The sequence below is a fragment of the Lepisma saccharinum genome, chromosome 18, assembly GCF_977018435.1.
Source record: "Lepisma saccharinum chromosome 18, izLepSacc3.1, whole genome shotgun sequence".
Lineage (NCBI taxonomy): Eukaryota > Metazoa > Arthropoda > Insecta > Zygentoma > Lepismatidae > Lepisma > Lepisma saccharinum.
This window is the reverse complement of record NC_139246.1, coordinates 6,421,134-6,448,618: the sequence shown is the minus strand read 5'-3', so window position 1 is coordinate 6,448,618 and position 27,485 is coordinate 6,421,134. Positions and strand designations below refer to the sequence as shown.

General features: G+C 39.7%; 1 protein-coding gene across 1 annotated transcript in view; it reads left to right on the top strand.

Annotated features, from left to right (window-relative positions):
* LOC146002364 (uncharacterized) overlaps positions 1-27,485 on the top strand; it is a 630,594-nt gene that overhangs the window by 174,485 nt on the left and 428,624 nt on the right. Inside the window, exons 2-3 of the mRNA XM_083140085.1 lie at positions 10,621-10,898; positions 12,698-12,805. Of these exons, the coding sequence (XP_082996211.1) occupies positions 10,621-10,898; positions 12,698-12,805 (386 nt within the window). The remainder of the gene's footprint in view (positions 1-10,620; positions 10,899-12,697; positions 12,806-27,485) is intronic.

Genomic DNA, 27,485 nt, shown 5'->3' with positions numbered 1-27,485 from the left:
CGTGAAGGCCACAAAAGGGCCGGTCTGACGCGAAAGTGAGTAAGACCAGGCAGATCAGAAGTTTGCACTATGGACTGTGCAGACGGGAGAGACGATTCGGGTGCCAAAATTCGGAAGGGCGGGTGGCAAGGACAGTTTACTTTCTCTAGTAGACAGGGCATCGCATTAAGGGTTCATAGAGCGCGAGGGCAAAAAGTAGGGGGGAACTGCCCCCCTCTAATAGCGGCAGCTGTGTGCAAGTAACAGTGGCATCAGATAATTAGTTTTGTTTAGAGCTTCGAAAAACGTCATAGACTTGGAGGAGGGAGGGGAGAAATCGACAGAACACATGTTTCAAACACACCAGTCATTGAATTGTTTCCTCACCAAATCGAGTAAATACCTCTGTGAGATATAAAAATCCTCTAAAAGGTTTAATTTAGGCACATAAATCTAAACTCAGTTCTAACAAGCAAAATAAGTTATTTAAGGAACAAGCAAACTTCGTCAGTTGTTGAGTTCTTTAATGAAACGCTGACATAACTTATTTCTTATTTACCTGCAAAGGAAAGAAAATAGGTTAAAAAACTAAAATCCAATGTCTACTTATCACAAAACAGAGCAACATAGAAAGTCAGGTGACCTAGGCCTGACGCATTCGGAGTGGCAAGCCGTGGCCTTGTTAAACACACGTAATCTATACACACAGACACGAATACAACGAACACAATAGCCACACAGCGATAGAGCTTCCATCGATACTGGATACAATTACCTTGCCCTTGAACACGGAAGCTAACTAAGAAACTATGTTTATCTTTTAACAACAATTGCATAAAGTGTCTATCGGCTGAGAACAGGAAGCACGATACAAAACCTAAGGTCAACAACTTGAACTTGACCTAAATACACCAACTGACGAAAGTAGAGCAACAAACTACCAACAGAGTGTTTACAGATATTAGGGCAAAACATTTAACAAATAAAGTTCAAATTTCTGGTTTATTTTAATTCACGATAAAGACGATACAACAAATAAAATCTACACAATTTAGTAATACGTAATGAAGAAGATACTGTAGACCTTAGAATAACAACATGCCAACGATCAAGTACCACGTGGCAACAATTAAGAACAACGTTAAGTAGACGTCGTCGTCGTCATCATTTCGTTGGCTCACATCGCGTATTTTTGCAATTTCTAGCCAAAGTTGCCGAGTTCAGGTACTATTATCACAATAAATTATGAAAAACTCAATATGCTGACCAAGGCAGAAATTTATTTTATTATAAAACATAAACTAAACGTTTATGTCTTCTTCAGACTCTGCACCAAGTACATTCTTTCCAACATAAGGACAAGAGAGAAAGGGGAGAGAAGAAGGAAGAAGAAGGAAATAGAGCATGAGATATAGAGTCCAATTACATTCACTTTCAGGTGAAAGTACAGTTGACAAATGAAAGCCACCTGCTAGAATGTTCCAGAACAACTTTCTAATAGTCTGGAGGGAAGTAATGTTTGTGTATATATATCGTCCTGTTTTGTACCTTATTACATTTGGTGCAGAGTCTGAAGAAGACCTTGCTAGAAGGTTGAAACGTTACGTTTAGTTTATGTTTTATAATAAAATAAATTTCTGCCTTGGTCAGCATATTAAGTTTTTCATATCACGGAAACAAGGCTAATGGTGTTACAATCAATTATGTATATATGATATGTTCCAACAAGATGATTACTAACGTCCATTTTCTTCGATAAACTATTGACTTCTTATTGAATGCATTTGTCCATTCTGGTGTTATGATAGCATGAGTCTAAATAATTGTGAGGGTCATCACTGTTCATATTGTATTCCGAAGTTTTCGAGCGAAACTATAAAATATCCAAATAACTACAGTACAAGGCTCAGAGATTAATGTAGCTATTGATATCGGAAATTGAACCTGTACGCCTAATAATATTTTAAATAAAATGTCTCGATATTGTTGTGGCATTGAAAAATAAATGATTGGGCGATTGTATAGCTTCTCCGCACTGACAGGAAGTTGAGGACACAATTTTTAAACGTGCTAAATGCTGATTATAACTAAAACATGACCTGTACGAATTCTTAATACAGGGTGATTCTAAAGTCACCATACATTTCTGCATGAACAGGATTTATTGTACAAATTACAATATATACTGAAACATATATCACAGTAGGACACAAAATCAGTATGACTGAATGTAACCACCCCTCAAGTCTAGACACATATGCCAACAATCCACCACAGCCTGAAAAACCTTCTCCAATATAGCTGGTGTAATCTCAGCCACTGCGGCCGTAATGCATTGTTTCAACTGGGCTATTTTGGATCTTCACCTCGTACACCTTAGACTTGATAAACGCTCAAATGGAAAAGTCTAAGGGGGTCAGATCGAGTGGGGGCTCAACTCCCCGTTGCAAGACACGACCAATCCATCTACCGGTGAAAACTTCGTTTAGGTTATCACGAATGATGATGGCAAGATGGGTGGTGCCCCATCCTGTTGGTGCATAGTAAGAAGCTTGGTGTGCCCCGATCCACCGTGCTATGAGCCACAGTCGGTAGATGCTGGGATTATGGATACTGAGTCGCGTGGTCGATGCGGTGGGGCTACGTGTGATCGCGTCCTGTACACTTTGTACAATCTGTAGTGTTATGGCTGGCCTACCAGAACGTTCTTCATCCACAAAACGACCTATTTGCTTGAATTTGTTGACCAGATTCTTAATAGCCAGCCTGGTGGGACCTGGTTTTCTGAATTTCCGAGTGAAGTCCGTCCGCACCTGTTCATACGTCATTCCACGCAGACGAGCACAAAGAACGTCTGTTATTTCTTCTACTGTTAGCATTGCTTTACATAACATGCAAAAGAAATGGATTTTGTCACGATATCACTAAAATGTATAGTGACTTTAGAATCACCCTGTATAGAAACAACCACTGCCCCAGGCAGATTCATGTTTTGCTTCCAAGGTCTTTGATTACTGACTTGAGCATGCCACTTATAGGTTGTAGTATTTTGTAGTTCTTTTTTGCACCAGTCATTCCATTGCTTTTGTAGTTTATATTTTACTCTAGGCATTACCGTGCGTCCATTTCCTTGCGAGGCCGAGAGATCGGGAGAAGTGTGGCGGGCGGCGCTAGCGGAGATGCCGACATTTTCGACCAGTAAGGTCCCGCTTATATTTATGGACATATCTTTAGCATGCAGATATTTATATTGCAAAACGAGCACTAACCTGTGTTATAAGAGTTGTTCAAAGTGATGTCCATCTAAATTCACACATTCCTGGCATCGTTCGATGAAACTTTGATTCACACGCAACGTGAACTTTGCGGCCGGCATTTCAATAGCCTCGCTTATACACAACACACACACACTACAATTACACAAAGAAGATGACCCCAGACCCCAGAGATAATAATCGAGTGGTGTCAGATCGGGTGATCTGAGTGGCCACTTGACAGCACCCCGACGACCAATCCAATGCTGAGGAAGCTGAATATCTAACCAGTCGCGAACAATTGTGCCGTAATGTGGTAGAGCTGCGACCAATGTTTTGTACCATAACTTTTGTACCACACCAGATAGGTCCAGTGTCTTTACGGAAATGAATTCCTGAGAAAATTTCAATGTGTTTTGAAATGCTGCATGACCCCCTTTCCATTTGAAAATTTTGACTTTGATCCAAGATGGCGGACTCCAAGATGGCGGCCACATTCCTGACCTACCTCAAAAGATTTGCCTGCAGCCCCATTCTTTGCTTGCGACCTCAGATCTTTTATTTTTCCTTCCATTTTCTACTTATTAGGGTGTTCTGGGATTTTTGACTCACCCTGTGTTAGTGATCTCCCTACATGTAGTTATAACACATTATGGTGATTTATTTACAACAGTTTGTTACCCCATAAACTTTATTAATAACGAAAAACATATATTTTAGTGTAGGCTAGTTACTTTTATGTCGTATTGCTGTTCGTACACTTGCAATGCAAACAGAAAAAGAAATATAAAAATGGGACAGTTTAATAGTCAGATGCATAACCCTCTGCATTAATAACTGCTTGACATCTCCTGTGCATAGAAGCGACGAAAGTCTTGCAGATGCCTGGGTTGATTCCCTCCCACTCCAAAGCGACGCCCTCTTCAAACCTTCTTTTGACTTGAACTCATGTTTATGGACACGTTTCTTCAAAAATGCCCATAAATGCTCAATCGGATTCAGATCTGAACTTTGAACTAGTGTTTTCAACTGCATTGGTACATTCAAAATCAACCAGTCCCTGTTGAGTTGAGCAGCATGATTGCTGCTGAATGTGAACACACGTAGCAACCCCATTTGCTGGACACTTTTTTTCTGGACAAGATCACGCTGTCTCAAAACTCCTGATCCTCATGTAAATCCTCTTTAGCAAATCCGACTCTGTCGATACGTTTGCCCTGTACGAATAACATTGCAAGTAACTGTATATGTATTTATTGTAAGTCGCCCTTCGGACAGTTTTGGCTAATCGCGAGAATTAGGATCAACACGCCAGAGAATATCCATAATTCGTCCAATGTGTTTCTTGATGAGAACTGCATTTAGCCAACGTGTAAGCATTGCGGCTATCATTGCCCGAAAGGTTTGGTACACGTCTGAGGGAGCACAATCGGTTCCAGGTTCTTTACCACCCCCCACACTGTCAACATTAGCAAATAATTCTTCAGTAAATGGCTTGTCTCCCATGTAGCACAAAAGTTTTGGCCTGGAACTTTTGACTTGACTTTTTTTTGCCAACATGTGATAGGGGTACAATTACTGTTTAGTTTTAATTAAAATTGGGATTGTGTATGAAAAGGAATTTTCATGTGAATAACTACAGAATTTGAATCATTTTATGTTTTTATGTATTATACAGAATTATATTATTACAAATACTGACAGCGTAAAGTATCTCTATTCACTAATTCACATTTTTGTCTCCAGTGCAACATTGTACGTCATACCATGCATCCCCAATCAGCTATTTCCTAACGTTGGGCCAACAATAACTTTGGCTGAGCCAACGGAAACTAACGTTGGGCCAACATACAATACGATCACTGTTAACAACCATATCTGCGAACACAATTGGCCTTACATAACATATTTGTTGGCAAAACTACCGACCATTCTCCAACCATGCCTACTATCTCCCAACGTGTGCTACATGGACTAAGTATTGTCGGTTGTCTTCCGTTAACATGGAAGATAGCTCTTTTACAGGTAAGAACCGATTCTTTAAATTCCTCTGCATAAAATCCACGCAAAAATCTCGAATTAACTACAGTTAAGCAAATCACATACTCATAATTCTAAAATAGATGAAAAAGATGTCTGCAGTAATTTCCATCTCTAATTTTTACCACTGAAACTAAATTTAAATTTACTTGTTCTTAAGTGGAAAAAGTTTTTGACATTCGTACAGTGCTGCCATCTATTGGCATCCTTTGCGAGAAGTACTTTCCTGGTTTTAAATAAACTTCCAGGAAACACATTTCACGGTTGTTTACACATTCGTAGAATTCCCACAAAATCTTTACTCCCGTTCTAATGTCACTCTTAAGTAAGTGTTTAACGGTGAACAGAATTAGAATGTTCAAGAGAGAGAAGTTTAATGTCTGAAGAAGTGTGAGTTACTTTTTTCAAAAAGGTTGTGAATACAAGCAACAACACTTGAGAAGGAATTTGAACGATTCTAATTTCAACAGTAATGCAACATGTTTCAATCACACCACAATCCTAATGTAAGTTAAAAGAATTCCTGCAAGATTTCAGTGAAGTATTTGTGAGTTATATGATATTAAAGAGGAAATAGGAAGTAGATTTAATTCAGGAAATGAGTGTTGCTTTTCTCTTCATAAACTTTTATCTTCTAATCTAAGAATCCAAAAGTTAAAATCTACAAATTAGTAATTTTGCCTGTAGAATTGTAAGGATGTGAAACTTGGTCCCTTACATTAAAATAAGAACATAAATTAAGAGTGTTTGAAATTAAAATCCGTAGAAAAATATTTGGACCTAAATGGGATGAGGAGACAGCCGAATGGAGAATGTTACATAAATGTAGAACTTCATAATTTGTATTAATGTCCAGATATTATTGAAATGGTTAAATCAAGGAAAAAGGAGTTTATAGGATTCTTGTTGGGAAACCTGATGGTAAGAGACCTGTAGGAAGGCCAAGACTAAGATGGAGAGATAACGTTGAGATGGACCTAAAGGATTTAAAATAATGGATTGATCTTGCCCAGGGTAGGGAGAGATATAAGGCTTGTGTTGATGCAGCCATAAACCTTCGGGTTTAAGAAGGCTTGTATCTGGTTAGTTTAGTTACTATATAGACCTCCTCCATTCACACGAACCACATTGGGTTATTTCTGCCTACCTTGGTGGCTAGCACAGCGCACTAGGACGCCAGGAGTTCTGAGTTCGAATTGCAGTATGGGTGTTCTTTGTGAGTGTCCCTTCATCAATTTTATCACATCATCACTCATCCTCATCGTCTCGATTATCCAAAAGTAAACAAAAGCGACGCCAAATAACAAAAAATCAATCACATCGAGTTATTTCCGATCTCTGGAATCGAATGTCAATGCCCCACAATAAAGGAAACTTTACTGATGCCTCTACATCACATCATCAAATCCGAATCCACTGGAGTTTCTCTTCGTGCATATCCTCATATGTCCCACTCCTTCATGGTTTCCAGAGACCATCAAAAGTGCGAGGGCCTCTGCTTCCAGCGCTCTTTCCACGACTCCAAAGAGCCAAAATCCCACGGGAAATGTGCCAGGTGTAAAGTGTTTTCACGTTTCAAGTTCTAGCGTCTCTAGAAATCTAAGGGTAGAACTATGTTTCGAAGCCTTAATCCTGCTTCACCCAAACTTAATTTTTGTGACATTACTGTACAAACATGGAACCTCATTGTTGTAAATGTTGGTCAGGACGTTTCTGCTCGATAGTGCAGGGATTGATTTGGCCTTCACAGCAATTCGGCTATAGTATAGGATTTGTTTGACCTTTGGCCGATGACCGCCAAACTGTTTTTAAAAGTTTCTTTCCTTTGCAAAAGTCGCTATCAGATTCCAAATTCAGAAAAAATGCATCTTCTTAAATTTTTTCCAAACTTTTTCTCATTGTACTCTTTAGTCGTAATTAAGTGTAATGTACCTCCACCATAGGCTTCCTCCGAATAGTGGGTTTGGGGGAATTTTTTTGTCTGCCTGATTGGTGCGATGTTTTTGATATGTTGAAGGCGTGCAGTGTTTCTTTCAGAAAATTTTGCTCCGGGGGGGGGGGGGGGAGAGGCATTCCAGAGAACCGGGAGGGCGTTGTGGTGAATCTCATCTGTGAAATACAACATATGTGCGTTTAACATTGAGAATTACCAGTGGTCGTTCGTGGTTCGTCAATAAACTTTACGCTGAGCGTTACAGGTGGGAAATGACGTACAGGTGCGGTGACCTAAGTATGCTTAGTAATTCAATGTGGAAAGACATAGATTTTTTTCTATTTGTCTCTCTTTCTTTTTAGTAGTCTGTTGTCTAGCATTTACAAATATTATCTTGTGCAATTAGCATTACAATAGTAAATAGTAAATTACAAAACATCACTTTTACATTTAATCATCCAGAACAAATCCCACAATGGTGAACCATGAAAAATATTACAATTATTAAACTCGATAGAACACATAATGCAAAGCTTAAGATGGCATGAAGAATTTACAGCAATCTTATCCTGCGCGCTTTCTTCGTGGCATATAAATCTACTGTTTTCTCCAGAAAATCATCAGTTGGAATCTTAAGTCCCTCGATGCTTATTATCATGCAATGCATTAAAGTTCCTGGTAGCATTCTAATTCTTGTCCTAGCTCTATTCATAGCACTGAAAAACCTTTCTACGCCGACCGGCTGTCGTTACGGCAGTTATGGGAATGGTTAGAAGGACTTCACATCAACCCGCAATATCCAACGTCAGCTTCTAAGATTTTCAACAATGGATTGTCAGCTTCTGTATATATTCCATTATCAAGCATCGACTTGACAAATAATTTGTAGGACTTGAGGTCAGCAAGAACTTCTGTAAGAGTGGACAAGTGTGGGCGTTGTTATTTACAGAGTGAAATATAAAGGCAAAAATATTCGCTACACAAAGTAATGCGGTTCGATGCGAGGGAAACAACGGTAGTAGAAAAGTGTTATACTTTGATTTTGTTGTACAATTTTGTCCGGGGGGCGGTAGATTCACTCCGGGGGTGCTCCACAGCCCCGGAAATGTGCCTGAAACACTGGAGGTGTGTATCTGCAATAGCACAAAATGACATTCGGTCAGTATGTGGAAAGATGGTAAACAAAGAAACATTAGAATCCTACGTTTACTAGTTTATTGGGTGTTCTTACGTTTATAATATTTATGATTAGTTACAAGAATAAAAATATGAAACACGTGTATGCTAAGAAGTAGACAAAATACTTTAATTTTTATGTATTTTTTCCAGAGTTATTGAAGAAAGGAAAGAACAAAAATAAGTTTATAAACAAACTGAAGCACAATTTTGGAGTTTGTATTGTAAATCCTCAGAGTTTCTAATGAGAAGGATATGCCTGCTTAGCCTGACACAGTTTCTTGATGTCTGGTTGTGCACTTGAAACTTTCAAGCGGAGATTCGGCTCCACATTTAGTCTATTACAGATTTCGAAAGAGAATTTTAGTTCTCAACACATATGGAACAAAGATAAGAGTGTCAGTGACAAAATCAACCTTATTTTCCTGTTGGGTGTTAAAGCTTTGAAGACTGCTCTACACACCTGCAGCAAAAATGTCGTCGTGTGGGTATTCTCGGCATTTCTCTTCCGAGCGTACGCGTACCACAGTTTGAGAACCACTGTTCTAGAGCCTTGACCTGAATCCTCGTGTGGATTGCTTTAGCTGTGGTCTATATATTCATATTAGTATCAAGGCACAAATATCTACACTTGTTCCGGGTAATCTCTGGAGCAAACGAACGAAAGCAAGTAGTGACTCTAGAGGACTCAGTGCTTTGGTGCACCTACTCTCTTTCTTCCCTTTTCTACAGTTATGCTCGGTCATTCTCCACGGATTCTCAAGACTTTCTTTTCCGTAATATCACATTTTATTGTGAATGCTGAGGCTCAGTCAATAGATAACGAGACAGAGGATATTTGACAGTACGTACGTAACGAACCTCAGAAGTATTGTCCGCCACTGTTTAGGCATTTGTCCCATTGTGACACCTGTTGCAAAATGGCATGCTCGTAGAACTCCTTTGGCTGCTGTTGGAACCAATTGCGCATGTACTCCTTGACGTCATCGTCCGATTGAAACAGTTCTCCCCGCAGTGCTGTTTTGAGCTCACCGAAGATGTGGAAGTCACACGGAGACAGATCTGAACTATAGCGGGGTTCAGGACTTCCCACTTGATTTTTTTCAGGCATTCCTTTGTTGCGTTGGCTGTGTGTGGTTTAGCGTTGTCGTGCAACAGGACGACACCACGAGAAAGGTGACCGGGACGTTTCAATGAAATTGCCTTCCTGAGCTTCGTTAACGTTTCACGATACCGCTGGGCATTGACCGTAGCTCCATGCTCCAGGAAGTTGACGAGGAGCGGTCCCTTGCGATCGAAGAAGAGCGAAAGCACGACTTTGCCGGCACTAGTGTGGAGGGTCTTGAACTTTTTGGTGGAGGGGAATCTCCCCTAGGAATGACTGGACACGGCCGCTGCTCGGTTAGCAGCCTTTGCGCATATCTTGCCAGACACGTAACGCCATCTAGCGGGAAAACGTGCGTAAATCAGTTTCGCCGCACCTGCACCTCTATTTGGGACCAGTCGACCCATTTCTAACTACCATACTTTTGGTGTAATATCCTCTGCCTCGTTATTTATTGACTGATCCTAATACATTGCCATTAACAACAATGGACTTTAAGTGCGGACCAAACTTTCTCAACCCTATCCCTATTATAAAATGGTTTTAAACACTTGTAGAAAAGTAAGCATGTGCTTTAATTTAAACATTTATAATATAATGTAATGTAAACTATAATGTAATGTATGGTGTGAAATTATTCAAATAAGCTGTGTGTTAGCAAACATAAAGCGATCAGTTGAAACACATATCTAACTCTGTGTCTGTGATCTGTGCAGCAAGGCCGCGCATAACGGAAAAGAAGGGAAGAAAGCGGGTGGATAGAGCAAAGCAAACCGCTGGTAGCTGCACTCACTTTCCCTCTCGTTGGTGGAGCCCCCTCGAGTCACCACGACTTTGTTCCAGAGATTTCAGAGGTCTCCCCAATGGCGCGGTGGTAGTCTTGTTAACAAGAGGTCCTGGGTTCGATACCCGGTGGAGGCACATAGTGGTTCGGATCTTACTTTAAACTGTAGGTCTAGTCCCGATTAGTCATACTGTGCATAAAGTGGACTTTACACAACAACTCAGCAGAGATTTAAGGGACAGAGTTCAATAATCACAAGTAATTCAAATAAGCTTAGCAAACTTGAACTGACAATAATTGAATTCATGGCTTCTGTATTTTAAGTGTTTAATGGCGCATCTCTTTGCAGGTGGAGGAGGTGGAGGGGCGGGGATCCCCACAGCCAGGCGAGCGACCCGCCCCGCACCAGATGATGGTGGACAGCACGCCTGGTTCTCCGTACAGCCACCACCCGCCACGCGGCGTTGGGGACGCCACCACCACCTCGGAGGGAAGCGCCGTGTCCTCCCGCTCAGCCTCCCAGGAGAGCCCTCACCCCTCGGCACTGCACTCGCTAGGCACCTCCAGGGAGGAAGACCAGGACAGCAAGAGGGACAGCTTCGCTTCTGATAAAAGTCCCGGACAAAGGTGAGAGGTCATTCCTGCTCTGCTTTCTTTCCTATGCCTACACACGCATTGTACTGAAAGATTAAGGGAGCGTCTATTCTGGATACTGTATTATTGCCAGTTAACTCTGGTCTGGCGTCTGGAGTTCTGGTTAGGAAAATCACCCGGCGTTTCTTGTGTACCTTTTTGGTCATATTTGCCTTTAAAACCTTAGCTTTTATTGTAGATATTATGTATTTTATTAACAAATTTATGCAAGTTTAAGGTGAATTATCTTGGATCAAATTACATTTATTGCTCGTATGGCATGTTTTCGTCAACCGGGCTAGAAATCCAAAGAGTGATCTAACTCTCTAGCCTTCTTAAACCCGAAGGTTTATGGCTGAAGCAACACAGGCCTTCCATCTGTCCCTATCCTGAGCAAGATCTATCCACTCTTTTCCATCTCTACCGATTAGCTCCATCTCAACGTTGTCCCTCCATCTTCGTCTTGGCCCTCCTACTGGTCTCTTACCATCAGGTTTCCCAACAAGAATCCTGCAAACTCTTCTTTCCTCTGCCATTCGTGTCACATGGCCTGCCCAATGGCGTGGGGATGTAGCGATCCCATCACCTAGTGGCTTTTTTACTGCAGTTAGGCAACCAGCAGAGTGAAGTGGTCAACGTTTTGCTCTCTTGGGATTTACAGAGCTGTCCTGTCATGGCTGTCTTTAAGAGCGTCCCGCAATTGGCAGAGGTGGGGTAGGGTTGATGGACTACTATGTGGTCCTCCGAGGTAGATCCGAGGGTTGAGCTGTCCAACGACAGGCGCGGTCCTCTATTCATATTGGGGGTTTGGTGTAGAATTGACAACTCTGGACTGTAAAAAAAGTTTTGTCAAGAATCAGTAACATGAGGCCAAGGATGTTCCTAAGGTAAAATATTCCAAGGAGTGATCACGAATTCCAATATCTTGAATATATATACTGTCGACTATCGACCAGGTGAGTTGTGGAAAGGTTTCCAAGCTTTCGAGAGCTAATGTCACTCTCATTTTCACGCTTCATCTTCACTTCTATCCTAACCATAAGAGTGACGTTAGCTCTTGAAAGTTTGGAATCCTTTCCACAACTCACCTGGTCGAAAGCCCGAGGGAATCTCTTCATCATTGGTCGCCTAGAAAGCTTCAAGACTTGCTTCCAATATCCTATTTCTCTTTAATATAAAGCAGCATATTACTGGTGCTTCTCAAACAACCAGTTTCTATTAATCCTATCTTGAAAGACATCATGAATTAAGTTGACTATTGTTAACCTTTCGGATAAATTTATAAAAGATCGATGGTTACGATAAGTAAAGTTCATTCACAACTTTAAATTATTGAAGGTCTATTCAGATTCCCAGCAATCATACAACTCTCATTTAAATATTTAATTTTATTTCTAGATTTTGTTTTTAAAGTAGTACATTTCTTGTTCATATAACTGTGTTTTGTTAATTTCATCATTTCAGAACCTCATCAAGTTGGGAGTTATTTTTGTTACTGAAATAGTATCTAAGGCTATAAGCAAAGAGCCATAGAACATTAGGGCAGCATGTGTTTATTTTATTTTGTGTTATAGTGTATTTATATTCTTAGCATCTTGAAAACATATGCCTGAGACCTTATCTTATTTGTTACTAATCGTGTATTAACTCACTGACGGCACGTGTGAAATCGACAGATATTGGTATCAAAGGCAAGGGTTATAATAAGAATTGGAAGGAACGCTGTTGTTTTGTCCAAATGAGAGAGTATCCAATTTCACAGAAATACAACTAACACTATCCTTTCGTTACAGAGCGCCCCCACTCGATACTAACAGTAGGTCGAAAAGCATTGGAGAGCAACAATGGGCGAATGTACGTGCCGTTATGGCCTTGTACTCGAGGCTACGGAAAATCAAGAGGTATCAAATTTCTACTCACTCGCAGAGGAGGACGAGGGTGACCTTCTTTTCAGCCCAGGTCCTCCTCACCTACTAACCCTGAGATATTCTTTTCTTCCTCACTAACATCTCGCCACAAGTGTTGTTCTGGTGTTGTAAAGCTCGTACCTTCTTCCTGTTATTCACAAGTTGTGTCTCTCTATCTGCTCGTATGTGGTGTACCTTCCACATATGTTATCCTTCGTTATTGGTACTAACTAAATGTCATGTGGTTCTAAGTCCTAACGTAAATCCTGTATGTTTGTGTGTAAATAAACATCTATACACTCTTTTCAGTTTCATGAAGAACTTGTTAACGATAAACCTTGTTAAATGTTCTAATTCTATCAAATATCTTTGTAACATCCACATATACATTCTCTCAAAATATACATCCAATTGCTCCTAATACATTTTAATATAAATTCAACGTTATTAAATCAACCTGTTCCTTCCAAACATTTTCTAAAAACATAAAATTGTCGATACACGAATACAAAACTCGTAAATATCTTATAACTGTTGCACGCAAGATTTGGTGGTGATATTTGTACATTTAAACATGGACATTTTCAAAATACACTGAAATAAGTTACCATTATCCTCTGACTAATATACATAAGTTTTTAATAATTTTCAGCTTAACATGTTATTATACTAATCCAGTTGTACAACTCTTTCTTATACAAAAATCATGATTCTTCAGTGTGGATAAATCTATATTTATTAACTTTATTAATTATACTCTTGTAATATACATAGTGTGTAAGGATACACATATTTTAATTCCGGCGCATGGATCAAATAATCTATTTGTTAGTGTAAACTATTTGATATTATTTACAACACATGCTAATGTTACTTTTCATCATATCAAAATCTGCACACACTGGCAAATTTGTTTTTAAACAATCATTAAATATGTTAGAATTGTGACAAATGAATTTTGCTACTTAATACGATATTGTATAAGTTTAATTTTTCATAACGACACTACATGAATAGCTTAATGTCAAGAACAAACACTGCCACATACATCACACATAGCATGCAAGAGCATATTGTGCAAGCGTTTATTACAAATGATCAGCTTCTTGTTGTACACTGGCTCAATGCACTACGTTGCACCAATAACTTCTTTCCTCCACTGTATATAGTGCACGTACGCTTCCACAGCAACAGCAATGTGTCGTCTATAAACATTCACGTCAACTAATCCTATAATATTGGTCTTATATGCACATGTTTCATCGTGTTGTGCAAATCAATGCCCAGCAATGTGTTCTTTGAAATATTTAAATTATTAAGATGCTTGAATACGCACTTTATGTAACGTTATTATATAGATGCTTTCTATCGTTTCTTTTCCTGAACTGTTATTTTAGTGAACATAAGTAGGATTTAATATAAATTTGTAATTTAAGTTAAACTATAAACAAGTACGTATAATAGTTCATTTTGGAACTGTGGAATGTTCATGTGAATACTTAGTAATATAATTGCTATTTGATTATTATTTTGCACATAGTGTTTAGAATAAGCGTTACATTTATTTCTAGTGGTATGCTAGTTAATTATTTCGTGTAATCCTATGTAGAAAACCAATGCTGATCTTTGAAATGATCCTTCAGTAAATTCCCTACAACGAAAATGTACAAGGCTACATAGACGATTCGAATAACTTTTGTGAATTTGCCGAAGCATATATCGCATTAAAACATTCATGTTGAGGTACAAACATATCATTAGTTGCATTACATATGCTTTTGTAACTGCAACATTTTTAACACTATGCGTTTCGAAACATGTTTTATTTTTCTGAGTTAGAGGATACATATCTTTCTGAACCTCTGAGGAAAGCATATTTCATCAAGTATGGTACATTCAAAATATTACATAATAATTTGTAAATTATCTTTTTAATACAGGAGTCGAGAACCCAAAAAGCAGGTACGTCCATGAATTTGTACTGTTTGTAATATAATTAGTATATCTTCGTCTTCACAATCAGTGTAGGCGATTAGGGGGGGGGCGAGGGGGCAGTTGGTCTCCCACATTTTGCCAATTTTGCCCCCGCACTATGCTAAACCTTATCTACCAAGGAAAGGTAAATGTCCCTGCTCCCCTCAGTTTTGGAAACCAATCTCCGCCATTGTGCACAAGTGTTGAGTGATTTAATAATTTGTGCTATGGCCAAGTTATTTCGTTACTTTTTCAGTATAATGAAGACATTATGGCACAATGTTTTTGTAGATATGATGGTGAAGCCTATAACATATGTTGTTCTATCAAACATTCTCACAGACACCCGTGTAGTATGTATACCCAAGAATTAAACTATGCCAAACTCACAATAGGTCTGTTGCATTTCACACACTTAAAATTATTACTAGACTGCACCTGTGCAAAGCTTGACTTATGTATCATTTAACTTAAGCATGTTTCATTACACCACATGTTCGATAATAGTACAAGTTCTTGTGTATATACATATAACGTTTAGTAATGAGATATACCGTACTTGTTTTGTTATTACATTTAAATAGGCAGTATTCAATGTTTGAAATAAAAAATATGCAAGGAAATAGTAACACATGAAATCATACAAATATATTGTCTCTTTCAATCAGTGGCGTAGCAAGGACAGCTTGCTCTGCGACGACATTAATGAGCATTTCTACATTCAAATTTCTTCATATAGGAGAAGTATTTATTTTACACGAGAGCGCTCAACTAAGCTTATATTACATTTCTTAGATCTGAAGTGAAAGAAAGTAATAATTCTTTTCTCACAATTGATGCACGGGTCACTTCAGATCCAAGAAATGCAATATAAGCTTAGTTGAGCGCTCTCGTGTAAAATAAATACTTCTCCTATATGAAGACATTAGAATGATGAAATGCTCATGAATGTCGTCGCAGAGCAAGCTGTCCTTTTCCCCACAATTGACGCATGCGCAGCATGCACCGCATGCGTTTACGAGACGCCTCTGCTGCTCATATTGCAACAAACTGGTCACAGATACGTATTTAAAGCTCTTGTATAGAACGATATACTTTTGTGATGTCTCAAATACATCATCCTGTATAATTTTCAATCGACACTTCGAAGTTGATTTATTTCGATAACATTTTTTAAACGACCAATTTTCTATCTTACATTCTGTATGCAAAGTGTATGTATGTATCACGTTAGCTAATATTTTTGAAAGACCAAGTAACGTTGCATCACCTACGGCACATCTGCCGAATCGGAAACGCAAAACAAGTAAAGGAAGAAAGAAAATAACCAAATGCCAAGCTTGTTAGAAATTATAAACACCTTGGAGCATGAGAAGCGGAAGAAACGGATGGTTGTCAAGGCAACCTCCACTTAAGCGAACTTCAGTGCACAATGGCATTCGCTGAAGGCGGCTAATCTTGTTATGTTGGCGCAAGAACATTTCCATTTCCATACTCTTCCGCGAAAAAGAGAGGAACACGAGTGAAACCACGGAAAAGGAGGGAAAACTGTCTGAGATCTGGAAGCGGAAACCGGTGTATTGGTGCTAATAGAAATGACCTCGAAATGCACATAAAAGCGTTTTCTGCTAATTACATTAGTTTAGCTCCTATACTGCATTTTAATTAATACATATATTATTAAACATATGCATATAAAGAGCTCAGCAATTGAGACAGTAGTCCTGACATTTCCAAGAAATCTTTAATGTACAATCACCAGCAATAAAAATGAGACATCTATATCCTTAAATACTCGCTTCCTTGCAAGGCGTTATGTGTGCTCCCTAACTCCAAGGTTGATTTCAATAGCAAAGTTTCCATGGCAACTTCTCCCACCGCTGTAGAGTTAGGCAACACACATAACGTCTTACAAGGAAGCGCGTATTTCAGGATATAGATGTCGAATTTGTATTGCCGGTGACTGTACAAAACAAGGCAGCATCAAGTGTCCTGGGCATGGCTGTTCTTTGCGATTCTCATCTTCTCGATTAGCCAAACGTGGCAGAAAAGCGAAGTATAATAAACCAGATCACTGCATAGCACAAGGATAGAGGAAATTGCTGAAGATAATGAAAATATTATTGCAGATTTTAACGTGGTTACATATTTTTTGTACAAATTTCAGTGATTTTTTCTACATATTATGCATGTTTATATTATGCATATAAATGTTGGCCTTATTCATAACTATTTAATAAACAAAATTCAACTGATACACGTATTACCTTCCAGATGACAGCGATATTATGAGTTTTACCATCTGTCCCTGGAATCTACGGGGCAAGGTCGCGCATAACGGTAGACAAGGGGAGAAAGCGACTGGGAGGGTCAAAGCAATGCGCAGACAACTCATTAGCACAGAATTAGCTCAGACTTAAGTAGTTAAGTTCAAAGTGGGAGAAACCGTAAGTGTGGACATGACAAGGAGTAGCAGGCCATCAGCGTCGTTGACCGACGACAACCGCCAAAGGGATGATGAGGTCATTCGAGAGGATAGACGCATAACCATCCAGGAAATGTCTGATGCAATGCACATGTCCTATGCGTCAGCACATGCAATGATTGAGACTTTGGGATAGCATAAAGTCTGAGCTGTCTGTGCTTCGTGGCATGAGATTCCATGACCTACAGCAGGTTAAAACAGTTGTAAACGGCGAGGCAGGGAGTGTTGTGTGGAATTTTTCCAAACTGGTTTCGAGGGCTGGATAAAACGCTGGTACAAATGCATCGAACGTGATGGAAACTGTGTGGAAAGGTCACTCTGAGTACAGGATGCTACACGCAAACTATATGTATGTTCATTGTTTCAATCTTTCCATTATTAAACAAATTATACCTCAACAGGCAAAACTTTTTGATACCCCCTCGCATTTTACAGTCGCAAATAGCCTTTGCAACACAACAAGCGTAGCTAAGAGCTCCAAAAACACGAAATGAGATTTCTTTTGGGGGGACAGCCACTGAAGAGTATCATAATCAATTCTAATAATTTGTGGTAATCATTTCTATGATGTTTCTGTCATAACTGTTGTTGTAGACATTAAAGCATCATTACACGGACATCATCTCGATATGCTCTACCCCACAACCCTACTGTTTGTTGTCTATGGTCGACCAGGTCTCCCTAAATCTTTTAATCAAATTCACATCTGGTCCAGAAGTTGCATCCATTACTGCACCAAATTTACTTTTCAAGACTAAATTGAAAATTTGATGTTAACACAACATCAAGCATTTCTCAAGATTTGTACAGTAACCACTTATTCGACCAGTGTTGCTTGCAGTTGTATCAAAACAAAACGCGTGTATTTTTCTTCTGTGCCTCATTTTGCACTGTGCGGCAAATAGCTACATCTAGATCTTCTGTAGATGTTGGAATTTTTTCATATATGCCTAATAATTGTTATTTGCCATGAAAAGTAACAATTATGGCTAATCTACCTATTTCTTGAAAAATAAAGCTGGAAGCAGCTTGCTATCCCCAAAGTGTTGGAATCTGCTGTTTCAATTTTCCCTTAGTTTCTGCTTCCCTCTGTTCCCTGAATTCTTTCCGTCGACATTGTATTTTCTGGGGGTGGCAGAAGAACTCATTAAAATTTTAACAAATATACCTGTTGTAACTTGAAACCTGTGTCTGAACTTAGAAAACTGCTTTATTGGCTCTAAAATACTTCAATTGGACTCACTGAGAGTTGTTGAGCGATGTATAAAGACCATGGAACTTTCTAGATATTTCTAGAACCTTGCGAAAGATTCTATAACCTTCCAGAATCATTTTTTTTTGCAAATTAAATTCTCTTTCAATTATATTCTGTACATCTTTTGGAAAAAAGAGCAAGATAAGAGATAAAAACAATTTTATATAAATAAATATTGATTTGATTTAAGTCTAAACTTTAGGGTTTTGGGGACCACTTTAATATTAACTGACTGAGCTGAAATTTTACACCCAGTACTTTTACATGGATTGGAACAAAGTTGAGGGTTGGGAGGTTAAAAATATTTAAGTCCAGAAAATCACATATAACTAAGGACCACTAGTATATATATACGAAGACTTATATTATGTACACATGTAAGGCTTCATATATTTGTTTTATTACAAATAATGGCCATAGATTGTGTGAAAATTGTTTGCAGGAAACTTTCCAGCAGAAATTAACTGTGAAAGTAGCTTCAAGTTACTTTTCCAAGTATCTGCAACTGAGTTACTTTTCAAATAAGTAACTGTAAACAAGTTACTTTTTAAAAATTAATTTTTCGAACACTTGTTAAAATCTACTTCCTATTCAGAAGTACAGTATTTCTAGCATACGATATCCTTAGCGTGATTTAGAAGTTTCGAAGTTTCATTTTGAATACATCACAAAGGATAGCGAGAGGTGGTTCGATAATTTGCGTTGCCCTCGTTCATACAATTAAGTTACAAGAAGCCCCTTCTCTCCAGACGGTCGAAAACTTTCTGCAGTTTCCTCCGCCTGGCCTCATCTCTGGGGAGATGAGTTTTCTAAACTGGGAGAGCGATGTATCATTGGAGTAACTTCATAATGATGTTACATCTTCTCGTCCTCAGTTCACAATTCCTTCGCTGCAGCAGACCCTTGCGTAACTTCCACACTCGCTCTTGAGCTTTCAAGTCGAGTAAATACAGGGTTATTCAAAAAGATCTCCCTCGTTTCGTTTGAATTGTCTTTGTAAGTCCACTTTATACACAGTTAGGCTAATCGGGATTTGACCTACAGTTAAAAGTGGGATCCGAACCATTATGTGTCACCGGGAACCTGAGACCCCTTGATTACAAGGCAACGACGTCATTGTGGATGCCCCACAGTGGTTTGGTTATTTAAATGTGGGGAACGTATTGATCATACCGGCTGTACAGTCACGGGCAATACATATGGGGCACCTACATCTTGAAATAATCTTCCCTGCAAGGCGTTGTGTGTTGCCTAACTGTACGGCGGTGGTAGAAGTCGGCATTGAAAAATTGCTTCCAAAATCGAAGTATCGCCTACTTATAAGCAGCACACATAACGCCTTGCAAGGAAGCGAGTATTTCAGGATCTAGGTGCCCCATTTTTATTGCCGGTGAGTGTACATCTATACCGGATGTCCACAAGTTTTTATTTTAATATCGCGTGTCCACTCTCATAGGCAGCCTCGACTAGTTTTGGCTTATAACATTTTAATGACGCGTCTCCTCTTTTCATAATGGTGCATGGGTCTTCATCCACCCTTTCAGTTTGATTCAACGTCACTGAAACACCCTGCATGCACACCATGTAATTTCTTTGTATTCTCATCATATCTCGAACGATGTTGAGAAACGCGGTCGTTAAATGTTTCACGGGTTGTAAAACAGTATTGCCAGTTCCATGTAAATAATTAAATTTGAGAATCATACTTGGCAGAGATCAGATCGGATGTTATTGTTCATTATGAGAATCGTTCTCTGTGGGTGAGGCATGAGGTTCTCTTAGTAATGGCACAGTTGTCCTCAGACAACGTATTAATATTCAGCTGAGCCCCCGTTATACACAAATATTGCTCGTTATTGTTCATGAAATAGCTGGCTAGTAAAAACCAAACGAGGATTGCACGATTTCAATCTGTACGATTGGATCTTTACAGTTTGGTGAAATGAAATAAATGAAAGGTTATAATTGTGATACTGTGATTGATCCATGCCAGGTTGATACCTAAACGGGAGAAATGGCCCGTGTTATGAGGAGGCAGTCGGGGATTTAGCAAACGCATAAAAATGGCGTTTTCGTTCCTCGAGAACTCTCCGTTTGCTAAAGAGTTGGAATGTCAATATTTGCACTCAACGGAGGCGTTCTGCGTAAGGAGCCTCGGATGAGCATGACACCCCTCCGGTGAAAAACGTTGCTTTCCAAACTCATACATCCCGCATTTCTAGAGTACACTGACTATTTCTTCAGACATTCAATCTTAGCTTCACTTAATCCTTTCTTATTTACACCAATGAGCTATCAAATTATGTCAGCAGTCCCAATGTGCAGCAGTGTTCGATTAACCGTGTGTTCTGAAACATTGTCCTTGTCGCCATTGTTGTACCTGTCTCGCACTGTGACCCTGCGGTTGCTCCGACCAATGCGCGACAGCCTCCTCTGGCATCAATGAGTCGCTGTCGACAACGTTGTTACCCATCGTTGCACCACTTTCGATACGTGCTCATAACAGCGGCACGAGAATAGCCAACAAGCCGCGCCGTTTCATAGATGCTGGTACCAAGGTGTCGTGCCATCACAATTTGACCTCTATCAAACTGGAAGAGATCGGCTGCTTTTCCCATTTTGACACCAGAGACACTACTAACAGCGAGCCTGTAGACCTGCCCAATATATATCCATGCTGCCAGCGTGTCACGTGTTACTCTGCGCGCTCCAGGCGGAGTGGTCATAATGTAATGACTCATCGGTGTATATGAATCACTGACAACGTGTTACAAAATCATGAACTGTAATTTACGACTTCCAGCGTGTAAGGTCCGCTTTCTACTAAAGCATTTTCCTTAGAATTTTTCTTAACATTTACGCAATGGCCAAAATACTATCGTGTAAATTGAAATCTTATGGAGCCACAATATGACCTTGAAATTACCTTCACGGTCAAAATTTTTAGTGGCATTCAGCCTAGTATTTCTTTCTGACCTGTGACGGATTCATTTAGGATGGGTGCCATCTATTAGCATTCCATGCAGGTAACAGTATATTTTTTTAAAGAATTTTGCTTCTTGGCTGGTCTGCTATACGGCATTTCAGATGGCGCTGCATATTTTCATGGCATTTCTCAAGCATAGAATCGGTCCTGTTTCCGTAGCATAACCAATCAGAAGAGAGCTCTCGGTCACGAGTGCAGTTGTAAGGGCGGCGCGTTAAATGTAAACAATGTATCATTTCACGTTTTTAAAAGCCGATAACTATTGAACCCAGAGGAATAACGTTTCGTATTAAATAGTTTTAAGTACAAATCAATGGCACTGCTTAAATACATACTTTATAGCGCATAAAATACACGTATAGAAGAATAAATTAGTTATTTCAATTGTAAACACAGGGGACTGGCTCAGAAATCCTAATTTAGAAACTTTTATTTGCCTCCCATCATTCTTGGTTTTAACCTTCAACATGCTTTTGTTTCTTCGGAATATATGGATTAATTGTTTATTAATTAGACTAATGTTTATATTTGGATTGTGTAGGACAACTTTATTTTATACTAAGGAACAGACATCTCTATTATCGGTCCAGCGTATATAGGTCTCAGGCAGGCACGTATCCAGGAATTCCTTTCGGGGGGGGCTCAACACCATTTTGAAGGGGTATAGTAAGAACCTCACAATTGTATGTTCAAGACCAGTGGTAGCAATTGGGTTCCAAAACACGGGGGGGGGGGGCGGAGGGCGGTGCAAGGAAAGTTTACTTTCTCTTGGTAGACAAGGCTTAACATTAAGAGGCCATAATGTTGAGACAAAAAAATGGGGAGCAACTATCCCTTAAATCGTCGCCACTGTAAGGCTGTCATTTTAATCAGAACATGAAATTGGAACGTTTCTTACCACTCGATTCCTCTGTTTCCATGTATTAACATTGTGTGCTGGAACTATCTTAGTATGCGTGTTTGTCCATTTCTTCTCAGCAGGCATCAAAACATCTATGGTGTCTTTGAGTGTTTTTACGAAGCTGTTACACATGCACGGGATGGACAATCCACCCGACAACGCGAGATTCAAATTGTGGGCTGCGAACTGGACACAGACAGCTCTCGAATATTTCTCTCTGATTCGAGCCTGACCACCACAAAGTGTCTTGGCCTTCCATGTTTGCAGCTTTTATAAAAGGCGAAACCCACCAAATTGTTCAGATTCAGGCCTTAGCACTCACAAGTGTTCAAAAATGCCTGTCACAGCTTTCGCTGTCTTGTCATATACCGGCACGAAACAAAGCAAGTCTCCTCAAATACAGGTGGATCACGAAACAATTAATGCACAGTGAAAACCCTTCCGTTCCCAACACATCTAATGTTTCGTCTCCCAGAATAATCAAATGCTTACTCATTTATCTCCAGTGACGTGCCCAAGGGACGGTTGGTGAGGTCATAACCCCATTTGACCCAGTATTCCTATTTTTTTATATATTTTTTTAAAAAAATAGGAACGTCAAAGACAGGAAGAAAATGGCAAAATCGGGACTAACCACCAAAAATAGTATACGTAACCCATCTCCCTTCCGAAAATCCTGGGCACGCCTCTCTTTATCTCGGACACATTTTTTAAAATCAACTCACCAGAAGTTTTTATCATTCCGTATTGGAGATTGAAGTAAGATGCGTTCTTCCTGCAGGTTTGGGTATAATCCTTTAGGGTGCTGTCGTCTGCCTGCCTTCACACCTAACCTTAACAAGGCCCTAATTTTCCATCCTTGTGACTTGGATTTTCAAGACTTAGGAAGGTTTCAGACCAAAGGGACACGCGATACATGTCGATTGGAATGGGCCAATCAACAGCAACGTTTCACACCGTAGCGACACAAAAGGCCTCACAAACCTAATCTTCAGGCGACACTGTGTGAAATCTCCCTTATTAGGCCAATGTCATTGTCACCTCGAAGCAGTAGCTCTTGTTGACCACAGAAAAAAAATATTTTCAACCGGTGGGAATGCTCCTCAGTTTTCTTCTCTCTCCTATATTTTCTGTGCTTGTTCACTATACAGGCAACACCTTACGATTTGATATACACAGGACATGTACTATGTAGACATTTTAACGAAAAATCGGTTGAAGTCAAGGATGGCTAAGTGGTTCAGTTGGTAGAGCCCTGATTTGGGTCCTGATAGAGCCTGCAATTTCTGCCTAAAATGTCTACATATGCAACATCTTCTTGCTTTCTCTTCTCGACATTCATAAAATTTTCGGCTGTCTCTTGATGGTAGTTAAGTGTTTGAATGTGTTTCGAAACCAGTAGGTTTAAACAAAAGTATTTTTTTATGCCATGAAATTCTTGGACTGCATATACGAAATTTAGTTCTCGCAAAACTAAATCATCACTCAAAACTTTGATTTTCAGTTGATCTATGCAGCTTATTTCTGTTTTAATAAACCACTCCAATATCTGGTACTGCTGAAATATTCACGAGAGAGAGAGAGAGAGAGAGAGAGAGAGAGAGAGAGAGAGAGAGAGAGAGAGACAGAGAGACCTTGATCTCTTCGGCCCTGGAACCGAACTAGCACTACACTGAGGCCCCGGAAGTTCTGCTGTCGTCAATGTCTTCATTTTCGAATCACTATATCTTATAAAGCAACCAGAGGACGCTGACTGATCTGATCACCAATCGACTGTATGAATTGTCACACTTACCTCTGAAATCTCATTAACCGATTCTTTGTACAGATCAACCAAAAAATTGAATCCGCGTATTTATATCCTCATTATATTCTAGAACGTTCCGCAGATAAAACGATTCGTTAATATTGCCAGTAGTTGACTCCTTCTCTCATTCAAGAACGTACCCTCTCCCGCCTTCCAGAGATTAGAAATTAGAACGAATCTCCTTACATGTGGCGCTACCTTTGTTGTGCAGCTTCAAAATGCTGACAAGTCTCTTCATAGTGCTCAAGTACGCTGCGACAACACCGAAAGCGCAAGAAAAGTTTACGTGCAATATTATCAACAGCAGGGTTATAGAACATTCTCCGTCTTGCCTCGATAATTTTCTATCTCCTTAAATCATCGTCACATTATTCAAAAAGCCAAAAACCTATTTTTATTTAGTGTAAAATAAAAAAAATCCTGGGGGGCTCGAGCCACCTCAACCCCACCTTGGATACGTGCTATTAACAATAACAGGGTTATAGAACATTCTCCGTCTTGTCTCGATAATTATTTCTCCCAAATTATCATCACATTATTCAAGAAGCCAAAATCGTAATTTTATCTAGTGTAAACAGAAAAAAAATCCTGAAGGGGGCTCGAGCCACCTCATCCCCACCTTGGATACGCGCAATTATAACAAGGATATAAAACATGCTCCGTCTTGTCTCGATAATTATTTCTCTCCTTACATTATTTTTACATTATTCAAGAAGCCAAAAACCTAATTTTTTCTAACGTAAACTGAAATATTTCCTGTGTCCCTTCTTGGATATGTGGTATTATCAATAACAGGGTTACTGAACATTCTCCGTCTTGCCTCGATAATTATTTCTCTCCTTAAATTATTGTCACATTATTTTATTTCACACCACAAGAAACCAAACCAAAAACCTCATTTTATCTAGTGTAAACCTAAAACTTTCGGGGGGGGGGGCTCGAGCCCCTAAGCCCCCCCTCTGGATACGTGCCTGGTCTCAGGCCTTGCACACACCTACAGCTTACCCTGCTGAGTATCTTTAAACCCTGAATAGTTTTTCTTCTTCAATTTAAACCCTCTATCTTCTTGGCGTCTTTCTAATTATTATATTAATCAAAACTCTTTTTGGAAGAATAATAAAGGGAATAGATATTTCCGAGATAGGAAAAAAATTGATAGCGAAGTTGATTAACTCAAGTTCCATTGCTTCCGGAGACTCGCTTCTTTTCTTCAATTTTTTTCCTAGATTCCCGATTGGATCATCTCGTCGTATCAGATGATGAGATGTGGAAAATAATCAGCAGACATTCTGGGTCATGAAATACCCCGGTAGATTAAATTTTAGTCGCAATAGAACGTAGCTATTATATGTGAATTAAAAGTACAGTCACTCACTCAGAGCCATCTTGTTACTTGATGAAAGCTTCCTGGCCTGGAAATAAAACAGAGATAAGGAATGGGTCTGATAAATAACACTGTTCTGCAAAATTAAACTTTTTGTCGCTCCCATGATCCAAAATAGGCGATTCTTATAGATTTCGAGCTCCTGAGTTCGAATCCGCAACCCGTTTTTCTCCAAGACGTACCAGTTTTGAGGGAGGGGGTGGGGGCGTGTTTCAATGACCACGCATAGGTGCTATTCTCCCCCCAAATAAATTTGCCTGCTGTCATCAGAATTTCAATATAAAACAAGCATATACAACTACATAAAGAGTAAAAGTTCAACATTTACATGTCAATTGATGTTCCTACTCCTCTTGTAATTTGTACAGGGTGTCTGGCGTGTCGCATTCCAACAGAAGTGTGCCAACATATTCCCACTGTAGCGCCTCTTCATGGTAGCTATTTGTTGATGAAACCTTTCACCGTGTTCGTCGGATACCTTCCCAAAGCTGTACTCTTCAGGGAAGAAGTTCAAGTGACAATGCAGGAAATGTAACTTGAGGGACATATTACATCCCATGGTATGAAATGAAGTAATTAACCTGCCCTCAATGTCTTTGTAATTAGGTGACTTATGATTCCCGAGAAAATTACTGAACACGTCTCGAAAGACCTCCCAAGCCTCACGTTCCACATCACTCAGCTTAGAAGGAAATGTAGGATGCTTCAAAACGTCTCTGATTTGATGCCCTGTAAAAACATCTTCTTTCACCTTGGCCTCGCTAAGTCTTGGGAACAGTTTTCTGAGATGAGTAAATGCTTCACCATCCCGCTTCAGGGCCTTGACAAATACCTTCATTAGACCTAATTTTATATGGAGAGGTGGCAACTTTCTCCGAATCCACAAGAGGTTCATTAGCCACGTTCATCTCTCCTGGGACCAGTTGGTTCCTTGGTGGCCATTTTGTGATGGTGTACTGCTCTTTGGCTCGACTGTCCCAACGACACAAGAAACAGCAGTGTTTGGTGTAACCTCCTTGTAAACCGGTGAGGATGGCAATAACCTTAAGGTCAGCACATACACACCACTTAAACTGTTCGTAATTTAATTTCTGTAGTAGGTTCCGCATGTTCTCGTATGTTTCTTTCATATGCACAGCATGAGCAACAGGGATGGCAGGATATTGATTGCCATTGAGTTGTAACATTGCCTTCAGGCTAGTCCGCGACGAATCTACGAACAGTCTATATTATTCTGTGATGTAGTCGAATTTCAGTTGTTCCGTAAGCGACGGAATGTCACTGCAATACACCAAATCACCATCCTTTGTAAAATTTGGAACTAGGCTCACCTCTCTTTTTCTGTACATAGATATATTCACATCTCGGTCAAGTATATTCCATTGTTGAAGTCGTGATGCAAGCAACAGGGCCTTGGTCTTCGGAAAGTTTAAGTCTCTGATCAGATCATTCAGTTCTTCCTGACTTATCACATGTGGTTCCTTAGTGTCAGACACTGGGGCGAAATTGGGATCTGAATGCGTACTCGAAGATTGTGCATCATCCTGGCAAGTCGCAGGTTCTTCGTCGGATGAAACACTGCTCAGTGTGTATGAGTCTGGTGGTACGGGTACAAGCAGAACAACATCATGCGGGACAGGTCTCCTCGCGGAATCCAAGTCAGGATACTGTATTTTATGCTTCGTGCCTTTTGAGAAACCTGTAATATTGGTCAGGTAGAAGTAACAATCTGCAACATGATCCCGGGGCTCGTGCCAAACCATAGGTACAGCGAACGGCATCGATTTATGTGTACCTTTCAACCATTCTTTTAGAGTACACGCACACGAATTACAACTTTGTTTGGGAGCCCAATCGCGATCCTGGTCGCCGACTTCACACC